The sequence below is a fragment of the Aphelocoma coerulescens genome, chromosome 5 (genome assembly GCF_041296385.1).
Source record: "Aphelocoma coerulescens isolate FSJ_1873_10779 chromosome 5, UR_Acoe_1.0, whole genome shotgun sequence".
In the NCBI taxonomy this organism is placed as follows: Eukaryota; Metazoa; Chordata; class Aves; order Passeriformes; family Corvidae; genus Aphelocoma; species Aphelocoma coerulescens.
The window spans coordinates 56,772,452-56,798,266 of record NC_091019.1 but is presented as its reverse complement, the minus strand read 5'-3'; the positions used below and the strand labels follow the sequence as shown (position 1 = coordinate 56,798,266).

At 43.8% G+C, this 25,815-nt stretch overlaps 1 protein-coding gene across 1 annotated transcript; it reads right to left on the bottom strand.

Annotated features, from left to right (window-relative positions):
* Nucleotides 1-11,125: 11,125 nt before the first annotated feature.
* Nucleotides 11,126-13,073, bottom strand: DIO3 (iodothyronine deiodinase 3). The gene has a single exon (XM_069016033.1). It carries the CDS (start codon nt 12,576-12,578, stop codon nt 11,754-11,756), a length of 825 nt encoding a protein of 274 aa, XP_068872134.1. The 5' UTR covers nt 12,579-13,073; the 3' UTR covers nt 11,126-11,753.
* Nucleotides 13,074-25,815: the final 12,742 nt, after the last annotated feature.

Here is a 25,815-nt window from a genome sequence, read left to right as displayed (position 1 = left end):
CATCCACAACTTCTCTGGGCAGCCTGTTCCTGTGTCTCACTACCCTCTGGGTAAAGAATATCTTCCTTATATCTAATCTCTCCTCTTTTAGTTTAAAATCATTCCCCCTTGTCCTGTCACTACCTGTCTGTGTAAAAATTTGCACTGTCTCTTTTTAATAAGCCCTCTTTAGGTACTGGAAGGCCACAATGAATTCTTCCTGGAGTCTTCTCTTCTTCAGGCTGAACAACCCCAACTCTCTCAGCCTGTCTCTGTAGGAGAGGTGCTCCAGCCCTCTGATCCTTTTCATGGCCCTCCTCTTCACTCGCTCTTAACAGGTCCATGTATTTCTTGTGTAGAGGACCCCAGAGCTGGATGCAGAACTCCAGGTGGGATCTCATGTGGGCAGGGTAGAGCGGCAGAACCACCTCCCTTGACCTGCTGCCCACACTGCTTTGGATGCAGCCCAGGAGTTAAAACATACTCCAAAAGTTTAGTATTGATACAATCAAACAAACAAAAAAAAAATGGTGAAGATTTATTAAAGACACACAGAGTAGAAGCAAAATACTACCAAAATGAAAAGCAAGTTTATTGCTTTTCCACACTTGTTGGTAAGAGGCAGTGAGAGAGAAAAGCCCTATATGAGCTGGCTGTAAAATGAGCAGTTTCAGTATGATTGTGTTTTATTTTATGTAGACAAACAAATACATGAACAAGTGTGTATAAAATCCTTCATCTAACTTTGATTCTTGAGGAGTCTTCATCACTTGTAGCTTCCTGGCTGACTGCATTAATGCTACTATTTAATATGGATTGGATTCTTTTCTATTTCGTTTAACACTGTTCTCGCCTTTTCTTAAGTAAATCTCACTCATCCTACCTCCATTTCTCAATGATGTGTTTATTTTCACAGTTCTCTCAACCATCTCTTGCACAGGCAAACTCACTGACCATTTTTGAGTAACTTTTGAGACCCAAGTATGTACTTTCTTCACATGATCAGCTGGTAATTTAGAATCTAGGTCTCTTCATCCTCTTATTTCCTGGCAGCTTTGTCTAAAAACTATCATGGGGGCAGCCAGTCATCCTCAAGTACTTCATGCAAAAGCTGATCTCTACAGAACTCAGATAATTGTTGTCTTTAGGGATCTTCTTTATTGAATGCCCATTGTCCAGTGTTATGTGCTCACCTTAAGGTATATTTATTCAGTGTGTCACATGAGCATCTGCACAGCAGATAACAGCAATTTGTGGAACTTCAGTCCTAAGCTGCAAATAACTCTTTTGTAATACAAGCTGCCTCATCCCTTCTGCTCAAAAAAGAGGAGCAAACATTGAAACATACAATGAAAATGAACTGATAACTTTACTATAGCTTAGTAACTTGGATTCCTTTTTCTAATTAAAATAGAAAGTTCTTCAAACAGTAGAATAAAGATTTATGTTTTTCTTATCAGTATTTACAACTAAAACTCCTGAAGATAACCATCTCCTGTGTTAAAATGCTTTTTTTGAAGTCACTGCCAGAAGCAGGCATAAGTTGTCCCCTTCCTATATTCACTGTTGTACCAGTGATTTCTGTGCTGCCTCTGACATACCAGACACATGGCACTGCTGGTATTCAGATAAGATGAATTATGGCTTAGACCTGATATTTCTTTGTTATTTTTACAGTATAGCATATAAATTTTTAAAAAATATAAACCCTAATAAAAGTCTCACATAAAGAAAGCTCTCAAATGGTCATAGGCTTAATGTCCCTCCATCGTTTTTACAGGAAGAAAAATGACTAAAACTTGAAGTCAGACTCTGGCATGCTTGAATACCATATGCCTGCACTATTGAGAGACTGGAGCAGAGTATCTGGAGAAAGATGAGAGAGTGTGGGTGGCAATAGAAAAAACAACCACGACTGTAAGTTAGCAAGATAATATCCTTACTTTCTTCTGTGGGTCTCAAGAGTGATTAAAAAAACATTGGTGTTTTAAAAATATTGCTGAGGACTACAGTGTGACTCATAATGCTTCAGAGAATGGAATTCTTGGAAGTTCCACTGTAATGCCAGATTTTAGAATGGAGGGCAGCAGAGCTGCAGAGAAGTAACATGAGGCTATGTTGATGGAGAAAGAACATCTCTAATGAAATTCAAGTGAGAGAGAAAGAAAGGGAAAAGAATGGGCCTGGGGACATATGACAAGACAATTACTTATACTGAGAACTGTTGCTTGCACTGATGGGAATGTTTCACTGCTTTTTGAGGTTTTATTGGCCAGCACGCCTGCCTACACAACAGTTGGTCATATGCACAGCAGGGGAAGATAAGTAATGTTGACCAATCAGACAATGAAAGCAATTACAAGAGAGTCCAAAAGTCCATCCTAGAGCTGACCTAAAAGTTTTGGATAAAACTTTTCTTCTTTCCTTCTTTTTATTTTCCTTTATTCTTTTGGGGTTTTCTTTGGGATTTTTGGGGTTTTGTTTGGAGTGTGTGTGAATTTCTGGTAAATTCAGTGTTTTTGTGAGGGAATGTATTGGCTAAATGTTGGGAAGCTTTCTCAAGTCAGAATAACCTTTCTGGTCAGAATAAAATAAAGAAGAATGTTTGTCATCTGGAATTAAACAGTAGCCTCACTGTTATGGCATGTACCTGATATTTTGCTTGATACTGTAACACAGCTGTTTTATATCCTCAGTAAGTAGCTTTGCTAGGAAAGTGAACAGTCCAACCATTCCCCACAAGTGCTGATCAGTACCTCTTCTCTTAAAGTTCCAAGAAAATGGTTTGTGTATTTCACAGGCTATGACACTGTCCAGGTTATGGAATTTCCAGGTTCAGATCCATGGACATGGGCTGGGCTTGTACCAAAAAGTCCTCCTTTAAGTAAGTGTCCTCACTATCTGACAGCTGAGGTAGGATTGAATTCTCCCTATTGTTTATACTGGAAGCCAAAATGCTAAAATCTAGACTTTTTAATTATTATTTTTAGGAGCATTCTTATTATCTAGGTCTTTCCTATAAACTCTAGTTTGTGCATACTATTAAATAAAAGATGTTGGTTCAGAGTTCTGAAATGTGTCAATGGCTTAAAGATGGATAATTCTGCTGTCTGGATAGAAACTTTGTATATCTTGTAAACATTTAATGATTATTTGTCTGATAATCCACATCTAAGAAATGCCATTACTTGATATTTGGTATTTCCTCTCTGAAAAAAGAAAGCCATATAATCAGCAGGGGAGCAAATATGACACCATTCATGTAAGTGATGGTTCTATATCACAGCTGAATAAATATCCTATGTGAACAAATAGTTGATACATTCTTGGGTGAAATTTCTTCATGTAATTTGATCGATGAAGTGTGTGGATAAATTAACTGATCATAACCAGTTCCTGAGCAATTCATGAACAGGAAGAAACACTACAGAAGAGGGAATTTGAATAATGTGTGTTTTATTTCATTAACAGGAAAATGTATATTTTTGAGTTGGCCAAAATGGAAAATGAAATTTTAATTTTTTTTTCCTGGAAAATTTAATCTAGTTACATTTAGAAATGAAACGTCTTAAATGAAAAAGGTGGTCTATTATGAAAATGAGCACAGGGTTTTTTTGTTTTACTTTTAATGTTTTTATGGTGTAATGAATTCTTAGTGGACTAATTTTGCAGTTTTCAGATGGATGACACATGGATTTTAACCAGGTTGAAATGGCAATTGGGTAGATTAAAAATTTGATTAAAAATTTGTCCAGCTTTCCTGGGCTTACAATCTACCACTTCCTTATTTCCCAAAGCAGTGAACTGAGAAATGTTTATTCATTATGGGGTTAATGCAACTAATTTTCTCTCATATTGCCTGTCATCCAGTAAATTTCATAATATGTGAACACAGCCAAGCTATTATGATCTCAGAGTCAGCAGTACAATCTACAATGCATGATGATAGCAGATTCTCAGATAAACAGGACTTTGGACATAATGAAAAAATGCACCAAAAATTTGAGTAAACAGCAGCAAGTCAATCTGCATCTTCTCAGTTTGTGTAGGAGATAAGTTGGAGCTGGGAAACATTTTCTGTTATGTGCATTAATGGATGTACAACTCATCCAATCACTTGGGAGCTAATACTGCACTTTTCTGTTCTATGCATAAAAAATGTCATGCCAAATGACTCTGAGTGGTATCCATAATGATGAATTTACAGCCATCAGTAAGGAGACTTCTTCGATTGCCTGCATTAAAGCAGCAGATGATTATGATCCCATCCAGTGATGCTTTTCCTTGGCCTTATTAAAAAAGAGCAGCATACAAGGCAATCATACCCTTGGGTGTCTTTTGACTTACTCAAAAGTATGACTTAAGTGTTGATTTCTTTTCTGAAAAAGCCCAAATTCCATTTTGCAATGATGACACATCCATCGTCTAAAAACAAATGACATGGGAATTGTAATGAATGCCCTGATTGCTCACCTGGTAGCAAAAATAGCACCAGGTTTCAGAGACAATATTTATCTGTGCATGTCTCTCACTGCTGTGCATGGGAATAGATAATCCTCTCCCTCTTCTCATTGTCCCACAGTTTGGCCCTTATCTCACACATTTGTAATACAGTGCTGCAGTCTCTCTCAGAGACCTCAGTGGCTTCTTTCACACCATCTGGCCCTTGAACCACTGTCTTACTTCATTGAGCAAGAGGGGCTTGACAGATCTAGGAATGAGCTGTGAGACTGTTCAATAACTGAAAAGATAGAATAAAGTCTGATTTTCCTTTTTGTCAAGTCTCTTTTCTTGGGATTAGATTTATTAACAAAACAGAAGGTTCCAAAGTGATTTAATATTGGCACTGAATATGTGGTAAAAGGAAAAGGAGATATTTCCAGCTTCAAGCAGTGTCTGCAGGAAGTGCTAATATACATCTCTCTGGGTAGCTTCCTATCCAGCTTTAGGAAACAGATGTATTTCTATGGTACATATCAGTTTGTTTCAGCTTTACTGGTAAATCACTATGGAGTTCCTCCAAACCTGTCTTTGTGTTCATGACAATGCAGTAGAAGAGTTTTACTCAGTCAGTAAAAAAAAATACAAAATGCAAGGCCCATGACATTTCTTCCTCAATCTGCTCTTTTTTCTTCCATTCTGTCCCTCCCAATAGATAACTTCCGGAATGTATTATGGCTGAATGAATCAACTGAAGACATCTCATGGCAACAGGAGAGGTCTTGCCAGTCAGTTCTGGGGAACAGTTCCAAATTCTTCTGTTGCATTTGCTTACCATACCTTTGCTCTAATCAGGTAGATAGAACAATTGACTCCTTTTGATGTCATAGTTTATTTTGTAACAGATACTTCCATCAGCTAAACACTGTCAGAGGCAGATGTGCATGACCATCAAAAAAATTAGAGCCCAACATAATCATTCCAGTGGCATGTGCTCTAGAGAAGGCAATATACAGTTAAAAGGAAAAAAAAGATTAAATGAAATAGAGGGAACTAGACACAACTGAGTTTCATTTAATCTCTTCAATTTCCCCAGAACTGTTCCTTATTCACCAACACACACGCAATGGATGTGTTTCACTTCTGAGTGAGAAGAAATAGAAATTAACTTGGTCATTTAAAAATTTTTTTTGTATATTTATCACTTCTTGAAAGAACTGTTTCATTCTATAAAATGTACAAGTCCCTGCCTCTCTCTTTCCAATGTTCCAAAACCACTTTCGGCTAATTTTGATCTCTTCAATTGTATGTGTCTGTGTTAGTGGCACAGTATGTTCTCTGTGTCCATGTGCTTCAAATCTCATTGACAGCAGCCTTGCGCCCTATTCTTTCCTGATTGTCCTTCATCACAACTGGAAAATGATCAAATAAACAGTATTTTTTCTTGCATGGAATTGTGCAACTTTCAGAATTTCTTCAGCTCAGTGTCATAGTTTTTTTAAGAATCACTTCCATTACAACAATTATTAAAAGTCATAACATATACATAACTTTTTATTTTTAACTTAATAAAATGTATTTTTAATAAATATATATTTAAAATTTTATCCAGATGTTATGAAATTATTTTTTTATTCTTAGAAATTATTCTCATTATCAGGTCATTGGCACTAAAGATACCTTTGGCATAATTATGCCAACAAAGTTATATGAACTTAGAGAAAGCTCTGGAAGATGTTTAGACGCAAAATTTTTTGAATTTATGATACTTGAAGTGAGGTTCTGTGCAGTGACACCTCGTTTAATTTCTGTAATGTGGTACATAATTTGAGGAATTATGCCTGATAACCTCTAGTGATTAAATGAATATGCTGAATTTTGTCCACTGCAAGGGATGGACTGGGATTAGCTCAGTTGGTTAGAGCATGGTACTTACATGCCAGGGTTGTGGGTTTCATTCCCATATAGGCCATTCACATGCGTTGAACTCAACAATCCTTGTGGGTCCCTTCCAGCACAGAATGCGCTGTGATTCTGAATGTATATCCTGACTGACTCTTCAGGCAAGAAAAGCAAGACAGAAGAAAAATAAAAATATGACCCTAAAAATCCAGCCTGGGGTGCCTTGGAATGGAATGTGAAAATCTGGTCAAATGCAGACTGCTCAAGCACTAGTTGATCATAAACCTAAGATGATGAGAGAGAGAAGATGGCCATAAAATAATGAAAGTTTTACCATGATTCTTACCCTCATTACCATCACCTACTGAAACCCCTCATTGCTAGGAGTATCAGTAAAATCTAAATCTGTTTATAATTTTTCATAATGCCCATTGCTTTATAATGGATAATGGAACGCTATTCTGCTCGGGACCATGTTCCAGTTCATTCTTGAAGACACCAGTAAGAAATGCAGCTCTTGGACGCCTTTATCAGACTTTCAGGGATCACCTCCATGTTGGGGTAATTCTGGGCACTGGGGGATGATCTGTAGGGGGTTTAGCTACCTTACCCCATATGGCCATGTCCTAAAGGTCCTTTTAAGATGGAGGATATTTATTGCTTGAAAGGAAATGGAAGCAAATGCTTCCATGAGCAAAGTCTGGATGAAACCATTAATTTGAAAAAGAGAGATGAAACAACATACAGGCCTGATCTTTTAAGTTTGATTGGCCCAGGAACTGCATGGACCAGACTGAGGGAGCCTTACTTTTGAGGGCATAAGCCCTGAGAAGGATTCTCATGCGAAACATATTAGGTGAAGGATTTTAACCTTGTCCTGCATTGCATTTTCACCCAGGAAGTACTGAATACTGTTTGCAATTCTAGTTAAGATGTTTTTGGCCTTTGAGTATTAGTGCATTTACCACTGTAAACCATTTCCAAAATCTCTGAAGAAGTAGATGGAAGGCCAAGAAGATGAGAAATACGTGAGTTTGTCAATTAAGTTGAGGTCATAAATGAACCCCTTTTCAAGAGGCATCATCAAACATTTGTCTGAAAAGAGAAATTTGCAAAGAGGGAAGCAGGTGTCAAATTCCCTTTTTGGCAGCTGGATCTTAAAAGCAATTAGAATGAAAAGCTACCTGACCTAAAGCTCAAGACGCCAAGAGGATGTGCCTTAACAAGTAGAGGGAAACACATATCGATGGGGTTTACAACTCTCATGCTGTAGGGAGGATGCAGAACGATGAGGAAATGTGCTGACATGCCTAAATTGTGGCAGGACATAGGACACTGGCACTGGTGGTGAGGAGGAACTTGAGAATGATTTTTGAGCGCTGTATGCAAACAGCTGTCTGTCTTCCGCAGTGTGCTGTAGAAAAATAGAGGTTTTGAACCATTAGAAAAGCAAAGGAAGTGCAATAGCCCAGATTTTGATCATAATTACACCCAGGTGGTTCTGAAGTGACTACACCCGTGTCATTGAAGTCACACCAGTGCAAAACTTGTGTGAGAACTGAATCGAGCTCTTTGTTTTCTTGCATTTGTGTACCAAAAGAGTACTCGAACAGCTCTTAGTAAATAATAAATTAATAATGATATAATGATCTCTCTTATGACTGGAAGAAGTACAGAAAAATTAGTGTCAGAGTAAGAATTTGCTTGCAAGATTATTTTAATGTGTCATTTCTACATTTGTATTGAATATAGGATGTTTTGCCGGACTAATTTTAATTTCTGGACCAATTAAAATTTTTATTTCAAATATCAGAAACATCCAATGTAGTCAGATAGTACATGGTGAACAATAGAAAACCTACAACATATAGCTCATAGTTCAAATGAGCAAGACCTCTGGTCTTTGCATGGCAAAATACCTTTAAATCCCCAGCAGAAAGTAGTAATGAAAACAACTAACGAATGCAAGTGCTTTTTCTGTCTCCCTGCTGTAAAGCAAATAATATTTTGGTAGTTAGTTTCATTTGTGTTTCCCCATTTGTGCCTCAGAATACACCAGACTGCAATGTTACATCACATTTTTAATGACTGGAACCATGTCCTGAGATCCCCCTCTGACCACACCACAACTTCCTTCTTTCTTTTCTCCTCCTGGCTAGAGGACTGTATGTAATTATGATGAGGACATAATTCAATTAATTATTGACAGAATATGTAATCGCCACTCAGATCTCTCTCTGATAAATCTCTCTGCGCTCTCTGACTTCTGTTTGTCGTGCACCAGGGAGGTGGAAAGGCACTAAAAATGCATTTTAAAGATAGGACGTTTCTCAATCCTTTGTATCAGTCAGAGAGGCTTCTGCTGCCCTAGGCTCTTTAGATGTACAGCGTATTGTTCTCGTCTGTGCTAAACAAGTATCCCCGAGAAAGCTCAGTGGGATGGAGGCTTATGATTCATTTTAAGTGGAGGATATAATAGGAGCAGATAACTTTGATTTGTGCAAAGGAAAAGTGTGATCTCTTTCAGGGATTCCAGGAATTCATAGCAAATTTTTCTTCTGTTGCTGATTAAAGAGAAAGTGATAAATAAGAGCTCTGTGTTCGGTTTAAAGGAGGAATGTAGCTTTAGAAAGCTGACTTATTTAGGGAAAAAAAATCCTGACCTCATATAGCCTTTGACCAAGATCTGCTAGTAGTAGAGAGCAAAGATGAGGGTTTCTGTTATTATTAAAGCCCACAGTGACCATTTCTGTCTATATGACCGGAAAATGTCCTGGGGGCCAGGCCGGGGTGGGGATGTGCCCGGGTCTTGCCCGTAACTTCAGATTACAACTAAAGCTTGCCAAAATCTTATAAAGGAAAGAGATAACAAGGTTAGAAAACAAAGAATGGCTTTATTGTAAAGTAAGGAAAACTAAGCTGTACAAAAAAAACCCCCAAACAACCAAACCAAAAAAACAACAATAGAAAAAGAGTAATCGCGTACCCCTGTAGCCGAGACAGGAGACTCGCTGGTCCTCTGCCTTTGGTTTTCACGGCATAACGTGCGTGGGGCTGGGAAAGGCGCTGCGGGGCAGGGCCAGGGCCGGGACCACGCTGGGAGCCGCGGGCAGCAGGGCGGAGCGGGGGCTCTGCTGTCCCGCAGCGGGGCAGGGCGCGGTTTGTTGGTGCTCTGGAGTCTGGTACCAGGGAGGAGCGCTCATTCGTCCCTCGTAGGGTGGCGGGAGGGAGCCGAGGCTGATGTGCCCATGCAGCAGGAGGGAGGCACTGACGGGGACAGGCTCAGGCACCCACACCTTTGCCGTGCCTGGGCGGGCGCTGCTCGTGCCGGGGGGAGCGGGGTGATGCCCTGTCGCAGCCTGTCCTGCTGGCCCTGTCGCCGAGGCTCCCCTCCGCTCCGGGACTTCGCAGAGGGCTCTGTGCTCGGCGCCCAGAGCCCAGCCAGGGGAAGCAAGCCCACCTCGGGGTGGGCTCTCGCCCCGCCGCCCCAGCATCAACCGGAGACGCCTGAGCCAGGCGGAACCGGTGCAGCCCTGAGCCCAGTGCCGGGGGGTGAGCTCTTGGGGGCAGCGGGAAGGTGAGGAAGGGCTGAATAGGTTTCGAGCCCGTCAGAGCAGGCACAATGGCCAGGAGGGTTGGGAAGCCCGAAGCGGGCACCTGAGCTGGATCTTTTAACACCTCAGCAGAGCGGCCCGATTTCCAGGGGGGCTGCGGGGGCGAAGGGGACCGACGAGCGGGGTCGGAGCATCTGATTTCTCTGTGAGGGACCACTCGGTGCTGCTTTTGTTGCGGGGAGTGGCGGGTGTGGTTACGCGTGCTGGTCTAAACCGTGAATGTTGGGAGACTGGAACACTGCGAGTCCAGAGGAACATGGTCAAGACAGGGGCTACAACGCCCTTGCAAACAGCTTCCCGCAGGTTTAGTTTAGCACAGCGGGCGGGACTCGCTGCCCAGATGCGGAGAGCGGCGTCCGAGGCTTGCCCTGCCTCCGGGCCGTGCACCCCTCTCCAAAACTTAGGGGTTTAACAGCTGGGACGCCTCGTCCCGCTGCTGTCAAGGACGTGGAGGCGCTCAGAGGGGCCACGGCTGGTCCTGAAAGACCCGGTGTTTCTGGGCAGCTTTGCACGGCTCCTACGTAGGTTGCGGGATGCTCTCCACGCCCTTTCGCACCTGTCTGGCTCCAAGGGAGCAAGATCCGGCACCCTGCACCCTTTGAAGCGCAGCTGCCGGCCCCGGGGATGGGGCTGAGCCTCGCACGGCCGGGCTGGGCGCTGCCGTCCTGCCCGAGCCCCTCAGCCCCGCTTCGCCGCAGGTGCGGTTCGCGCTGCCCCCGTCCGGGCTCCGGTCCGGCACCGCCTGTGTGCCCGAGAGGGTTCTCCCGCCCAGGACGGCTTTCCCCAGCCTGTGTTTTTGGTCGGGACTCACTTGCCTGCACGGCTCCGGTCTGCCCTGCACCTTCGCCCTCCAGAACTCAGGGCTCAGTCCGGGGCCGCCTCGCCGGGGTCACTGAGGGAGCACGCGGTCTTCCCGACCGGTCTACTCCCCCAGGAACTCCGGAGGTTTGGATTTCCCCCTGGGGACACCCAGTACTCTCCCTTTCCTCCGGGTCGCGGGCGGTGGCGCGCTCCTGCCGCCGCCGAGCCAGAGCTCACCGCCCCCGAGCCCCCGGCAGCGCATCCTCTCCCGCCTGCCGCTCCGCCTGCCCTTCCTCGGCTGCGTGTTGCGGTGGGGGTGTTGCGAGGTAGGCAAAAGGGAAAGTGAACGTAGCGGTCTGAAGATAGAGAAAGGCAGTCAAGCTTAGACGTGTAGTTACTCAACCTTTATTATTTAAAAAAATTCATAAAAAAAAGGAAGGTGAACGAACGTCTTACAAAACCCCCCCACATAAATAGGACATTCCGTCCAGCTCTGGCTATTGGCAGTTCTAGTATTTGACAACATCAGACGCGATTTCCTGGCATTAGAGAAACCCATTTCAAAATCGGTCATCACAAAGAAATACTAGAAATCCCAGTTAGCACTTGCTAGGCAGCACGGAGCACTTGTACACAACTTTTCAGACACACACCCGCGCACACACGCAGCTGGGAACAGATCCCGTAGGAAGAGAGCCTCCTTAAAAAATAGTAAACCCTTCTCAAAACCCCCCCCCCAAAAACACCAAACAAACAAAAAAAGGAAAGAAAGAGAGTTGTTATTTACAAAACGCACATGGAAATACAGTATTGACAGAGCGTGGCTGGCAAATCAACATGATTTGAATAAAGAAAGGACTATGGCACGTCTTGCTCGAAAGCTCGCACAGCAGCCTCCTTCGAGTGTCCCCGCGGGAAGATAGCTCCTGCCACCCGCGACGCAGTGCCTTCTCCCTCCCCACCTCTCCTCCCGCCCTCCCTCGCCTCTCCACCCCTGCGCTTCTTGCCAGGTCCTTTTTACACTTGGATGACCACCGTGCTGGGGCTCTGGAGCCGGGTTTTGTACTGGTCTAGCCAGGTTCTCAGCTCCGAGATCTTGTAGCCCTCTGGTCCTCTGCCTCCCTGGTACATCACCTTCTCCTCCTGGATGATGTAGAGCCTCTCGAAGTAGGCACCGTAGGCGGCGCTGGAAGCATTGTCCATGGTGTCCACGGCCAAGGGGCAATCGGGCGCCCCTTCCCTCATCAGCTGAGCTGCCCGCAGCCTGTCCTGGAGGCACTGGTGCTTGGGGATGTTGTAGGCTGCGTCCGAGCTGACCCAGCCGTCGGACGGGTGTGCTTCTTCGATGTACACCAGCAGGAAGTCGGCAATGTCCACGAAGTGCGCGGCCAGGCGCTGGAAGGACCTCAGGCGGGCCATGAACGGGGGTCAGGTGCAGCTGCCGAAGTTGAGGATGAGGGGTCTCTTGCCGCGGGCGAAGTCCAGGATGCGGAGTCTCTTCTGCCCGTCCAGCTGGATCACCTCGGGGTTAGGGGCCAAGGAACCCACGTGCGCCGACTTGAAGAAGTCCAGCTTCTGCCCGTGCCACACGGCTTTCAGCGACTCCAGCGTGAACATGCGGTTGGAGTCGGACACGCAGACCGGGGGGTCGTCGGGGGGCGGCCCCTCGCTGGCGCTGGCCACCTCCTCCGCCGTGGGCATTGTCAGCATCTTCTTCCTAATGCACAGAAAATCCAGGAGCCAGAGCATCACGGCGGTGAGCAGGAAGCGGGGAAAGAGGAGGATGCAGGCGGCCGCCTGGGTGAGCAGCTGCAAGGTGTGAACGCCGAGGGAGTGGAGCATCGCAGCGGCTTGTGCTGCAGGGCGCTGGCTGCCGGGGGGCCCCCACGCACCCTGCGTGCCGGGGTCTGTGCAGCACAGCTGAGATCCCGCTTCTCTTTAAGCCCATTTTATAGTCAGGGATTTAAATGAAAAGTGACTCCACCTCCGGCCAGAACCCGCCCCTCTGGAACTTGAGCCTGGGGATTACCTACCCCTCCACTCTAATGACCTAAAAATACACAGACAAAAGGGGAGAGAGCCCCGGCGGGAGCCGCGAGGGACGTGCAACGGAGCAGTGTGCAGCCGCTATCAGGCAGGGCAGAGAGTCCGACTCAGGGCACTGCCGGGGTCCCCGGCCTCAGATAGCGGCGGGCGCTCACAGACAGCCCCGCCAAGGACAATGCAACAGGCACAGCACGCCCCCGGCCCGGGTCCCCACGGGTTGTACGGGCGCGGGGCCGGGGCGGGAGCGGGGGCCGGGGCCGTCCCGGCAGCGCCTGCAGGTGACAGGCACGGGCCGCCCTCGCCCGCGTCCTTTCCGGCGCCTTCTTCCCCTCCCCGCCCCGGCAGCCCGGTCGCCCCCTGGGCACAGCCTCCGCCCCACCGCACGCCCCGGTGCCGCGGGAGCACCCGGGTCTCGAACCCGCGGCTGCATCATCCGGCGGCGGCGGCGGCGGCGGGACGGGCGGTGGGCGCTGCCCCGGCCCCCCGTTCCCCCCGGGCCCGCTTCGGGCGGGCCGGGCCCCGGCGGCCGCGGCAGCTCCGGCGCGGGGGGCACCAGGTGGGCGCGGGCCGGTGGGCGCTGCCCCGGGCGGAGGAGGGGCGCGGGCGGCCGCCAGAGGGAGCTGTTGGCCGAGAAGCGGCGGCGGCGGCGGGAGCGCGGGGCCCTCAGCCCCGGCCGGGGTGTCCGCGCCCGGCCTCGGCCCCGGCACCTGCCCCGGCCCCGGCACCTGCCCCCGCGGCACTCGGGAATACGGGGCTGCATCGCGGGCGCCGCAGGGCCGGGGCTGCGGGGAGCGCCACAATGGGTGGGCAGAGGGGACGGTGCAGGCGACAGGACAGCGCTGCGTCTGCGATGTCCCGCTGCTCACTGGGGTCCTGCTGCTTCCAGGTGAGCAGCGAGTCAGCGCAGATACTCCTTTACGGCGTCCCAGGAGGAGCCAGCAGTACTTTTCTGCACCTGTCAAGTGACATACAAACATAAGCCTCTCACGGGACTAGGTCTGGCAAAATCCTTGAGCTGAGGGCTGAAGTGTCACCTCACGGGCATGGCCAGGTGACCTGTGTGCTGTCCACAGAGTGGACATGCGAGTGGCTTTGGATTGGGTGGGTTGCGTGTCTGAACACTGACTGGCCACTTTCAGTCTTCACCCATCAAGAAGGAATTTATGGCCTGTAAATTCCTTCCTGCTGAACCAGATGGAGACCCGTCCCAGAAGTACAGAGCTTAAATGTAGTTTGGTGTCTCTGCTCAGAATCTTGCCGCTCCATTGTTGCAGGGTTCCCAGCTTGCAGCTTGCACATAATTTCATCACCAGCTTCCTCAGAAAGTGACATTAGTTGTCCAAAATGCTGAACACTGCCCTCTGCTATGCAAACGTGACTCATGCATCTCTGAGCTGCTACTGCAGCTGCCACTCACCCAGGTGCCTGTCACACTGACTTTGGGACATGCAAACCAATATGCCTGTGGGTCCTGAGTGCCCCATTTCTGCCTGTGGCCAATGCCAGGTCTCTGGATGCAGATTCCCAAAGACCCTGAGGACCTGCAATTCCCCCAGGTGCAGTTCGTGCTTCTCCAGAAGTGACTGTGCATGTCTGTGCCTCCCGTCTAACATCTGCAAAATGGAAAAATGAATGCTGAGCTTCCTCATGGGAGGCTAGGCAGCTTGCTTCATTTTTATGTAACTTATTACAAGAACCCTAAATAAAAGGCAAAATTAAAATCTCACTTTATTTTTTCTTCATCTGGTTCTGCATAGGCTGGTTTAGAGCAATTTAATCAGATGTCTGGTTTGCAGTGCCCTGCTGCACCATCTTTAGTTGGAGTCAACAGCAAGGTAATCCAGCATTTTAGCATCTGAAGAGAAACGTATGCTCCAGCCCTCATAAAGCCACGTTCATCCACTAGCCTGATTAATAACTTCTTTGGTATTCCATGGTGCTCAGTCCAGGGAAAATTACTGAGTAGATATTTACTATATTGTCAAACTTATTTTGAACTATTCATGTGGGCCTCTCACCACCTCTCTGTGCAGTTATGCAATCTTGAAAACCACAAATTAAAGCCTCTAAAGAGACGCAATAACAAATTGTGGTAGCTCTGAAGAAACCCCCAGGAAAAAAAATTGATCTCTCAAAGTGACCTCTTCAAACTATGCTGACAGACAAAAGCCTGAGTAAACAGATGGGTTTGCAACCCTGAATATCAACAAACTTTGCTCTACTAGATCAGTGAGAGATATTCTGAGGTAAAAAAGCTATCTGGTCCTATATGCTCTACTTGTAGTTGGATAGGGACTTTGGAAATGACTTTTCTCCATTCCCTGGAAACAGCTTTGCTTTGTTTTTATAGCTTGAAGGAAACCTTTGAATTGGGGTTTCCTATTCAGCTGTGGATAGAGCAGAGAACTGAAGCATTTTGCTTCACTAACCCAATGCTACACTTTCCTGCCACAGGAAAATTCAATCATGTCCTGAGGCCACTGTTTCATGGTGAATCAAACAGTGGCTCTGTATGGCCCTACAAGCCATGCTCTGACATGCTCAGCTGAAGTGCAACACTCATGTATTAACTCCATGGGAAAGGGTGGAATTCCTTCTGCAGCCCTCTGGTTCTCGGAAGGTTTGAAGTGATGTCTTGCTGCTGTTCTCACTTCTGTGTTAGGCTGGATGGTTTTCAAAATCCTGTGTTTTCACTCTGGTAAACCTCCTCTCTACTTCCCAAGGGCTGTACCTCCCAGTTGGAGCTTGGATTATTTTTAGGTGTGTGAAGGTAGTCAGTCTTTCTAGGAATGCGTATCACTGATATTAATAGTGTGGGAACTTATGTCTTCCTGTACACTGAGGATTTCATAAAATATATCCTAAAATATGGGTTTTACAGTGGCACATCTGGTTATGGGTGGTTTTTACTCTTCTGCATGTGGTCTGTGGTTCAGCAGTCACTAACTTAAAAATACATAAGTTTGTGTGTGTGTGTCCTCGCACAAGTGCACATACATGGTTCACATTATTTCCTTTTTTCTGAGAACTTTATAGCTGTAGTTTTTCTTCATTTGATAAATGTAATTTATAACTCTTTTAAAGTTTTTTTTTCATAAACAGGAGCTACAAAATAAATTCAGCAACTTATAAAAGCAAAACCTCAAAAAGCTGAAATTAAAACCATCAGGTCTGCTTTGATGTAGAGGATGTGTTGAAATGGTATATTTACATGTTTATTTTCTATTTTATAATTTCCTGCACAAAGGCACGCAATACTTTCTGACAGGAACTGAAATGTATTTTGGAGGAGTTCCACCTCTCATGTCATCTAAACTCCATGTTGTTAATGTGGTAGAACTCTATGTGAAGGAAATGAAAAAGACTTTCCTGAAATAAGAGCTGGACAATTTCTACTCATGTAAGTGGCTACCCAGTGACTGAAGAGAGGTGCAGTGGTGCAGTGGTAAATTACTCACCTTTCTGGTATCTGTAAGAAGTGGGTAAATGTTATATTGCTGAAATTGGTGGATAAACTATTTGCAGTTGTTTGCCTGTAGTGACACCTCTGGAAAAAAGTAACCATATGCTGGAGTCTGTGCATGGGTCTGGCTGTCTCTGGAGTTGCCTCTCTCTTAATCTTTCACCACTTTTAGATGACACCTGTTTTTCTTTTCCTCCCTTCTGCCTTTTTTTTTTTAATAAAATATATATGACTCAGAAAAAACATACAAAGCCAAGCACCTAGGCAATGCCTGGAGTAGGTTTGAGTATGGAAAGAAAAAGGTTCTGTGCTGCAGATTCATCTATAGAATCACTAGCAGAGCTATGGACTTTGAATCTCCTACCCACCCTGTCACTCTTACCTTCGAATACATCACAAGTGTGTCATATATGACAAAGAGGTGCCCGGCATTGAAGCTTTTAAAACTTTTTTCCCTCACTTTTTGCTGACTGTGTGTTGAACTGGGAAAGAGTTATTTAAATTGGAGGGAGGACTGATTCCACAGCCACAGGTCTGTTAGTGCAATGCTCAGGTCTCATCTCATCCTAAGTGGAAACCAACATTTTCTTGTGTCTGTGGGCCATCTACCAAGGCTTTGCCATGTGACCAAGTGTGCAGTTCCCCTGATGTGTTAGTGGGTTTCTGCACCTGCCTCTCCATGGCTGCTCCCTAGTGCCCCTGTTATGCCAGCTGCCTGTCAGGCTGGGGTAGAAACTAGATAAACATAAGGTTCTGGATTAAAGAATTCTGGTTTTAAACCCAGATAGTTTTGGTGAGTGAATTTATTTTAGAATCCCTAAAATAGTGTCTAATAGCATAACTTTCAGTGCAACTCAAATGACAAAAGGTGCAAGTTTCTATTCCATTAATCCTTCCTTACTTCTGCTTGCACTGTGCTTTCTGCCTCACTGATCCTGCAGTGACCTGCAGTGACATGCTTTGGGGACTAAGGGGGCAGAAGAGCTTGGCTTTAGAAAGAAAGAGTTATTTCTTGACATGTTAGTTCCCTAAACTTGCTGATGATGAAAGGAAATGGTCACCTGTGATGCAGGGGAAGCACAAGAGAAATGGCCACAGCTTGTGGCCAAGGCAGGGCTAACAGGACCATCCCATCAGATTGATTTAGGAACGTTATCCATCCATCCCTGGGTGGAATTGCATAGTGAGATGTGTTAAGAGCTTCACTGCAAGTTTCACTGCAAATGTGTGTAGTCTTACCCTTTTGTGTAGTGGAATAGCATAGGGCACGTACAGGAGGTGATAGTGGCTGTCACAAGGTCCAGCTGGGCAAAGTAGCTGGATGGAGTGCACAGCCGGCTTCTGGGGGAAGCCAGCAATATCAACTTCAACAGCAGCTGCTAACACACTTCCATCAGTGGGAAATCAGATTATCCAGAACCTCCTGTGCCAAGCACATCCGTGCTACCCATCAAGCAAAGTGCTTGAAAGCTGCTGTGGCTCAAGAGCTCAGGCTGGACCCCCTGGTAGTACAGTATAATTACAGTCATCTGAATGGTTTGTTCTGCAGCAAACACAACAGTCTAGTCCAGAAGTGGAACCCTGTAGAGTAATACTTAAGCAGCGACTTTATACACAATGAATACAGATTAAGTCCTTGGCAGAAAACAGAAAATACTTCTTCCATTGTCTTTGTTTCAGGTGTGCTGTAGATGAGGCTAAGGAGATGCAATTTGCTTGAATCTAAATGTGTTGTTTTGGATTAATGACAAACATACATAAATCTCTAAGAAGATTGTAACAAAATTCACCACGTGCAGTGTTTTACAACAGAATGTGTTTCAGCACATGACATAAAAATTCAATACACTAAGGCTGTTTAGAGAGATGGGCACAGCAGGCTGATAACTCAGGTTAGTTTATCATCTTTTAAAAGGCAGCATAGCAAGAGTATTTTCTCAAAATGTTACTGGGATAGTTTTGAGTTGAAAGACTGGGTCCAGCCTCTGTCAGGATAAAGGGAACACCACTGCTTTGAGATCCTTTGCCATGGGGGGGGGGGGGGTGCCTCACTGCTGCCTGGCAGTCTTTGTCACAGGCTGGTTCTCAGAGCCCCAAGGTTTTTGTGATGAAAGCTGTGAGTGATCAGCAGCAAAACTCCTGGTGCTTTCCTTGTGATTGTGATTTTGCCTGAGCCATGTAGTATGGTAACAAACAAAAGGAGATCTGAAAACTGAGGGTCCAGTATTCATCATCTCACTTTGCTTAGAAAGTGCAGTAGAATATAAAGAATTTGAATATTATACAATTTAATAATTCTCATGTTTTAAGGCGATTGCATGTGCCCTGCCTGAAATGATACACACGTTTGAATTTTCAGTCTCTAACAGAGGGGAAGGCAGGAAAAAATAGCATTTAAAAAACATTTATTCAAGGAAAATTTTTAGGGATCATGTATAGGATAATCTTCCTCAGGGTGACCCTCATTTTCTACAATATAATGGTTTTATCCAGCAGTGGTTTAATGGTTTTGAATAAGCTGTAGAGCGGAGGAACAAACACTTTAGTGAGAATGGAGGAGTTTACTGAAAGGCAGGAGTATCAGCCTACTTTGAATATAGAATGGAGATGATTATTCTGCTGACCTTTTATCCCCACCATCACTAAAATGTATATTATGAACATAATGGGGCCTGGTTTTGTGTAAATGATTGCTGTAAGTATGACTGACTCGTTTGAAGCAAGTGGCATGCCAAGCAGGAGGCTGGAAGGCACCATTTCTGTGCATAGAGGCTCTCATCAAGCAACTTTCTCGCTACAAGCCTTTTATTTGAGCATAAATGTTTGTGAAGTTTTCCAGTGATTTTTTTTCCTGGCATTCACCCCATGACTCTTATTATTTTTAGCCATGTAAAATGGCATTATGCAATTGCTGAATTTGTTTCTTTCAGCCCATGATGATCTATAAGACTTAATTTCCAGGATACTCCCTTGAAGTTACCTTCTCTTTGTGACCTCAGGATTTCTCTTCCCAGACCTGTGGTATTTATTTTTACTATTTCTGTGGTCGAGGTTTGGCAATATTATTTTGGATTAATGACAAACATACATAAGAACTGGAAGGAACACGTCTTAATATCCTAATTTAGTGTGTGGATTGTTTATCAATAGTAGAAAGAAGTTCCTGGACAGGTTTAACACAGCCTAATAATAGGCCTCTGCAGCCAGATAGAAAGATTTTGATGTATCTGAACTGCATGTAATTCTTCACTTGTTCCAAAATAGATGAAATTTGCTTATTTTATATTGCAATGCAGTATTTATTTCTCAGACTTTGCCCAGAAAGAATTGGAAGTCAGTTAGTTTGGACAAGTATGCATTGTTTATATGGAATATTTTAATTGACATAAAATTGTGTAAACCTTCTAGCTCCTTTGCTCTTGGATGAAGAAAAGATCTTTGGCATAACGAGATCCTGAATTTCTCTTCTATTTTTACTTTTATGCAGGAAATTGCAAATAATTTAATGCACAAATTAAATTACTCAGCATTTTACTCAGTTGAATTTTCCTCGTAAGCAGTATATTTTGCTTTCATCATATACCCAGTTATTTTTTAACTTGCATCTTCTTATTTTTTGATTTCTCTGTATATTCTCATCTACCTTCATATTTATTTACTCAGGCTTAATTCCTTCCCTACACAGCCTGCTGTGAATAAAGTGTTCCTTTGAAAATGATTAACTTTGCACTTTGTTTACAGTGTAGTCTTGCAATGTTATATCTGATACTCATTAGCAGGAAAACAGAAATAAAAGGAGAAACATTAGTTATCACTGCAAATCATTTTGAATCCTCTGGGATCAGGATCTGACCTAAAATGTTTAGGTTAATTGAACAGCTCAAGTCGATTTAAAGGGTCTCAATGTTTATGCCTAACAGTGCATCCTCCTATGACTTTTTATTTTTAACTGCTCAACAGTTCTCACTTTCTGTGAATTTTAAAGTTATTCTTAGACTAAGCAATATAGTCTCTTCACAGGGAAAAACTGTGACAAGCATATCTATGTGATACAGCTAATAATTTCTGAGGGCGCATCACATCTACCTGAAGATCTAGCAGGAGAAAAAACAACCAAAGACTAAATGGTTACTTTTAAACTTAGATATGAAATTTTGGGTTCCAATGCACTGTCTTCAATGTGTGAATTATTCTGGGTACCTGGAATGTTCCACCCTTCCCTCTGGAACTTAATGGCCACATTACTAATCCCTTGCTACTCTGTCTTACTTGAAACCAAGTTTGAATTTCTTAAAACAAGAAAATGCTGCCCTTTTTAGAAAAGTATTAGTAACTCATTTTAAAAATGGGAATCATATACTTACATATGCAAATAAAATGGATCAAAGTGATCTAAGTCCACTTGTAAAACCAGGAAAGATCTCTGAAATGCACATTTATTGCAAACAAACCCTGGATTTGTTAGGTAATGAGGAAATAGTTTTTTAAGAACAATGATGTTGTATTTGGAAAACCTGACATTCTCTCTCTTAACTAATTTTAATTGGCATTATGCTCCCATTGAGCCAAAAAACTCCCAAACAAACAAGGAAGACAGCAGCAAAATATAAATATAAACTAGGAGTAAAGTATCTCAGCCGGTGAAACCATAGACAGAAGCCTCTGAATCCTTTTTTACAAATACCTTCTTCAAAGTTGGATGCTCCTTGAGCAGTTGCGGCCCATGCCTATTCCTTGGCCTTTTCTACAGTTGTTGACATTGCACTGCCAATGAAGCAGCTGTCACTTTTTACCAGCATAATGCCTGCCAGCAGCTGGCTCAGAAGTGCTGCTTTTAATTAAATTTCTGATTTCAATTGGATTTTGGTTTGCAGTTCACAGCAAACAGAGATTTTCAGGGTGGGGTCTTACGGGGCATCTACGGGTGTTTCAGACACCTCTGTCACACAGAGATCTGTTCAGAAAAATAAATCATCACCTTAAAATTACAGTTTTCCTCCAGTACTTGTGAGAGCTCTTCCAGGATCTCGCTGCTATAATGGATAGAATTATTCATATTTTCAGCTTAACTGTATCTATGGCATATTTGCACTGTTTGTTGGTGTGCCAACATTGTCTCTTTGCTGAGGCAGTTATCCTGTCTCCTCTTTCTCTGTGAGTTAAAGAATTATAGAATCATTGGTTTGGAAAAGACCTTTAAGATCACTGAGGGCAGTCCTACCCCCTCGGGTGCTGCTCAGCTGGGACTAACAAGCCAAACTGTTGTGGGGTGCGTTGGCACTGATGGGGACAGGCAGATCCAAGCTCTCTGTTAATCTCAGTGAGCTGGGATACGAATTGGCCCTCTCCTGGTGCCTGTAGGGCTATGGCAGTGTAATGCTAAGCCTGAGTTGGTGAGTTCTGCTGGAAACTTCATTAGCACTGATTTAATTCAGGCCATGTAGATTCTGGGACAGTGTGAGGCCAACTGAGGCTCACATCGGTCTGCACCTGTTTGTTCAGATGTCTGCACAGTCTGTTCTCAGGAGATGGATTTTCTATTTCTCTGATCCTTCTAGAAGCAATTTTCTGCACCTGTTTCATGACAAGTCCATTTCCCTGCATCATATAGGAAGGAATTAATTGGAGAACAAAAGATGGCTCTACCCTCTCCTCCTTTTCCTTGTATTAGCACTGCTTGGCACAACATATGGTCACTGGTTCAGCACAATCATTCTCATCAGTCAGGTTGACATCTGGAAGTCACAGACAAACACAGATGCAGCTTGACAGCTGAACACCTGGGCAAGGAACGTGGCATTTCAGGGACATGCTGGGTGTAACTTACATGTGCTCTGTTATTTGAGCGCTGCTGTGCGATATGGCTTGGACCTACTGGAAACCCAAAGGACAAATGAAAACTTTGGGTACATTTTGTTCTGAAGCCTCTCTTGTTGTATCAGCCAACACACTGTAGAGTCAACCCGTCTTGGTGAGCCCGGTGTGGCTGAAGAGGCTCGGATGGATTGTGCACTCGCTAGCCATCTGTGTTCACGTTTCCCACAGGCTGGATTTCCTGCCCATGCGGTGCATGGCATGGGATTTCCCAGGCACAAACATGGGAGCCCAGGCACATGCTCGGGGGCCGTGTGACAGGGCTGTGGCTGTGGAACTCCCCCATATGGAGCACAGCTGTGTCTGTCCTTGAAAGGAGTGACCTAAATTTTACACAGTATTCTAGTGACGTATGACCAGCACATCCCTCACTGCTGGAAATACCCCATGTTTTTTTGAATTGTACTTGTTTACCATTGCTGCCTCTCTTTAGGGGCTTATACTAACCCTGACTTTGATTGAACCATCTAAGTTTTCTCCTCCACGTGCAGCTGGCAAGTACCCAGTTTATTGTGGTATTTTTTGCTGCTAGCTTCATGAGTTTGAGCTAGGCAGTTCTGGATTTCATCCTATTCTTACTGCTTCAGTCCTTGAAGTCGTTTAGTTCTTCCAGTGAAACACTCCAGTCGTGTTCTGTACACTCACAAATTTCCTAAGGTTGTTCCAAATTTTTGAACCCCAGTGTTCTATATGATATATATGGTTTGCTGACCATATTCTTGTATTTTAATTTGATCATGATAATAAGCAGACAGCAGATAACCTTAGCTGGTGTATCTGTCACAGCTTTTGCTATCAAAATAGTGTTGGTAGTGTTCCCAGCTAAGGTTTTGCCAGAATGCAATTAGAAATGTACCTTTAAAATGTGATCTTTAACTACTGTAAACATATTTTAAAAGAATTCCAAAGGCTTTGCTTAAAAATAAAACCATGCTTATGAAACACTTACTCTTAGATCAAATTAACACTAAGGATGTAACATAATATTAAAGGTACTAAGTTATTATAGGTTTAGATTTCCATTATGAGGAATATTTGCCCTTGTTTAACTCAGCTGCAACTTTTTCCTATATACAGAATCATTTAGGTTGGAAAAGAACTGCAAGATCACGGAGTCCAAACTTTGACTGACCACCACCTTGTCAAATAAACCATAGCACTAAGTGCCAAATCCAGTTGTTTCATGAACATCTCCATGGATGATGACTCCACCACTTCTCTGGGAAGTCCATTTCAATGCTTGACAACCCTTTCAGAGAAGAAATTCTTCCTGATGTCCAACCTGAACCTCCCCTGGGGTAGCTTGAGGCCATTTCCTCTTCTTGTTACTGGTTGCTGTGAGAAGAGGCTGATTCCCAGCTGGCTACAATCTCCTTTCAGGTAGTTGTAGAGAGGAGTAAGGTTTCCCTTGAGCCTCCCTTTCTCCAGGCTAAACAACCCAGCTCCCTCAGCTGCTCCTCATATGACTTACAGTGACCCCAGTTACTGTGACAAAGCACACACATCTTTCTTGAGTCAGATGCCAAAGAGATACTGCAACAATCAATCCTGGCATCAGTCTGTTCCAACATTGCTGTTGAAGTTGGCTTTTAAAGCCGTTTTGTACTGTTAGCCTAATAACTGGGCATTATGTTGCTATTTTTTCTATGCCACAAGGTTCCCATCCCCTTTCTCCAGCTTTCTGACTGTGAAGAAAACTGAAGAAATATAAACCAAACGCAGTAGTGCATCTGAAAGCAGTCTAGGTAACAACTCCAAGTGACAAGCTGGGCCACATCTTGCATATGTTCAGCACTGATGATTGAAGTGTTGACATTGTCATGGTGACAATTAAGAAGCAAGAAGGGGAGGATCCTAGATCTGGCTGATTTAATGGGAATATTTTGGTTCTAATATACATCTCTTGTTAAGAACCACCCAAATTTAGTCCTAGCAGTCTCCATGAATATGAACCCTTTTTAGGGGGAACCAATCTGGAAAAGTGTGTGTAGTGAGAAAATAGAAGGTGTCCTGTACTGAACAGCTCTGTTTTTTGAAAGCAGCAGCTCATCTGGATAATCAATACAGAAGTTGCTTAGCTAGTGGGTGCCACCATCACTTTGGCCAGTTGATCTCTGACAGGAGACGGTGAAATTTGACCATGTGGCAATAGGAGGCAGTGATGCAGACTCCAGCATTTAATGAATCACTTTTAAAGGTGTTTGGAACTTTTTCTCACTTCTAGGTTCTAATCAGTCAGAGAAGGATTTTATAAAATATTTATCCTCCATTCCATGCATAAAAATGGTTTACTTTATTTGGTGTTTGACACATTTTTTTCTCCATTAGGAGATCAAGCCATAATCTGTTAAACACCTGAAGGGAAGTTTCCCAAAATGACCTGATATGATGAATACAACTATAGACTATAGCTGAAGAGGTGCTTATTTTCACAACTATGGGGACTGTAGAAACTGAAATATTTTTTTCTGAAAAGTTCTGACATCAACTTTTTTTCTCCTACAGAAAGCTTTTTACTATAGAATTAAAGTTGCATGAGTATATTTCCTAGCACTAAACATTCTAAAAATAATACGGATGATAAATAAGATGACATTTAAATTCAGTACAGTGCTCACTGCCATCAAACTTTGTAACGACAGCCCTCTTGTATAGATATTCAATTTAACAATACATCACCTTTGATTCACAGCTCTGAATAGTTGAAAAATCCTCATGTGATGATTGCCCTTGACCCCCAATAACTTGCCATTTGTTTGGATGGCATTCAATGAGTAAGCACTTGAAGCAGTGTACCTCTGCACATGTCAGTAATGTTTGTGTGAGGTTTAATTTAGCACTGTATATTATGTCTCAGCCTTCACTTTCTCGGAAAGGTGATGTGAGGATATTGTTTTACTAAGTAAGGACTGCAAAATTCATTATTTACTGCACGTTAATTTGATGTACCATTTTTAAATTCTAGATGGATTTTTGCCATTCAGCTGCTGAACAATGTAATTTTGGAGTTCAGCCCAGGTGTTTGTGTCCTGAGGTACATGAGGATGACAGTACTAAAGAGGTTGTTAGCAGCTTTCTGACAGATCAGATATCTTGTGTGTTGGGGATGAAATCACTCCTTTCTACATAAGACAGCTGTTCAAATGCAGAATTCCTCTCCCCATGTGTATTTGAAGTGTGGGGTGGAAATTTTTACTTCCTCTTCTGCTGTAATTGAGCTATGTAGAACTGCCTTAGAATTTGCTGTATTTGTAACTGGATAGTGGTATAAATGCCCAAAATACAACTCTTCTGTTTAAAATATATCTGGTAAGTTTTTATTTTGTTTGTTGAAGTTTTTGTTAGCTTTTGTTTTTGTTTTTTATTTCTTTAATAGGAAAAATGAAGTGCATTAAGTTTTTTCAGCTGGCCCATTTGATCTTTCCCAGCTCGAACATAAAAATGTCACAGGAACCTGTGAGTAATCTGAAACACAAGGTGTGACTGAGGCAAATTTTCAAGGCCATTCTGAGACATAACATACTTTTAAAAAAACTATTGTAAGTCCTGGTTCAAGCTGGCATGCCTTAGTTATGGTGGTGCTTTGAATGGTACGTCAGAAACTGTGGAGACGAATATAAAGCATTGTGTCTCTTTCCATCTCTCTTGCTACACTTCATTAGAAGGCTATCAACATCAGTTCTAGCTTAGCAGCAT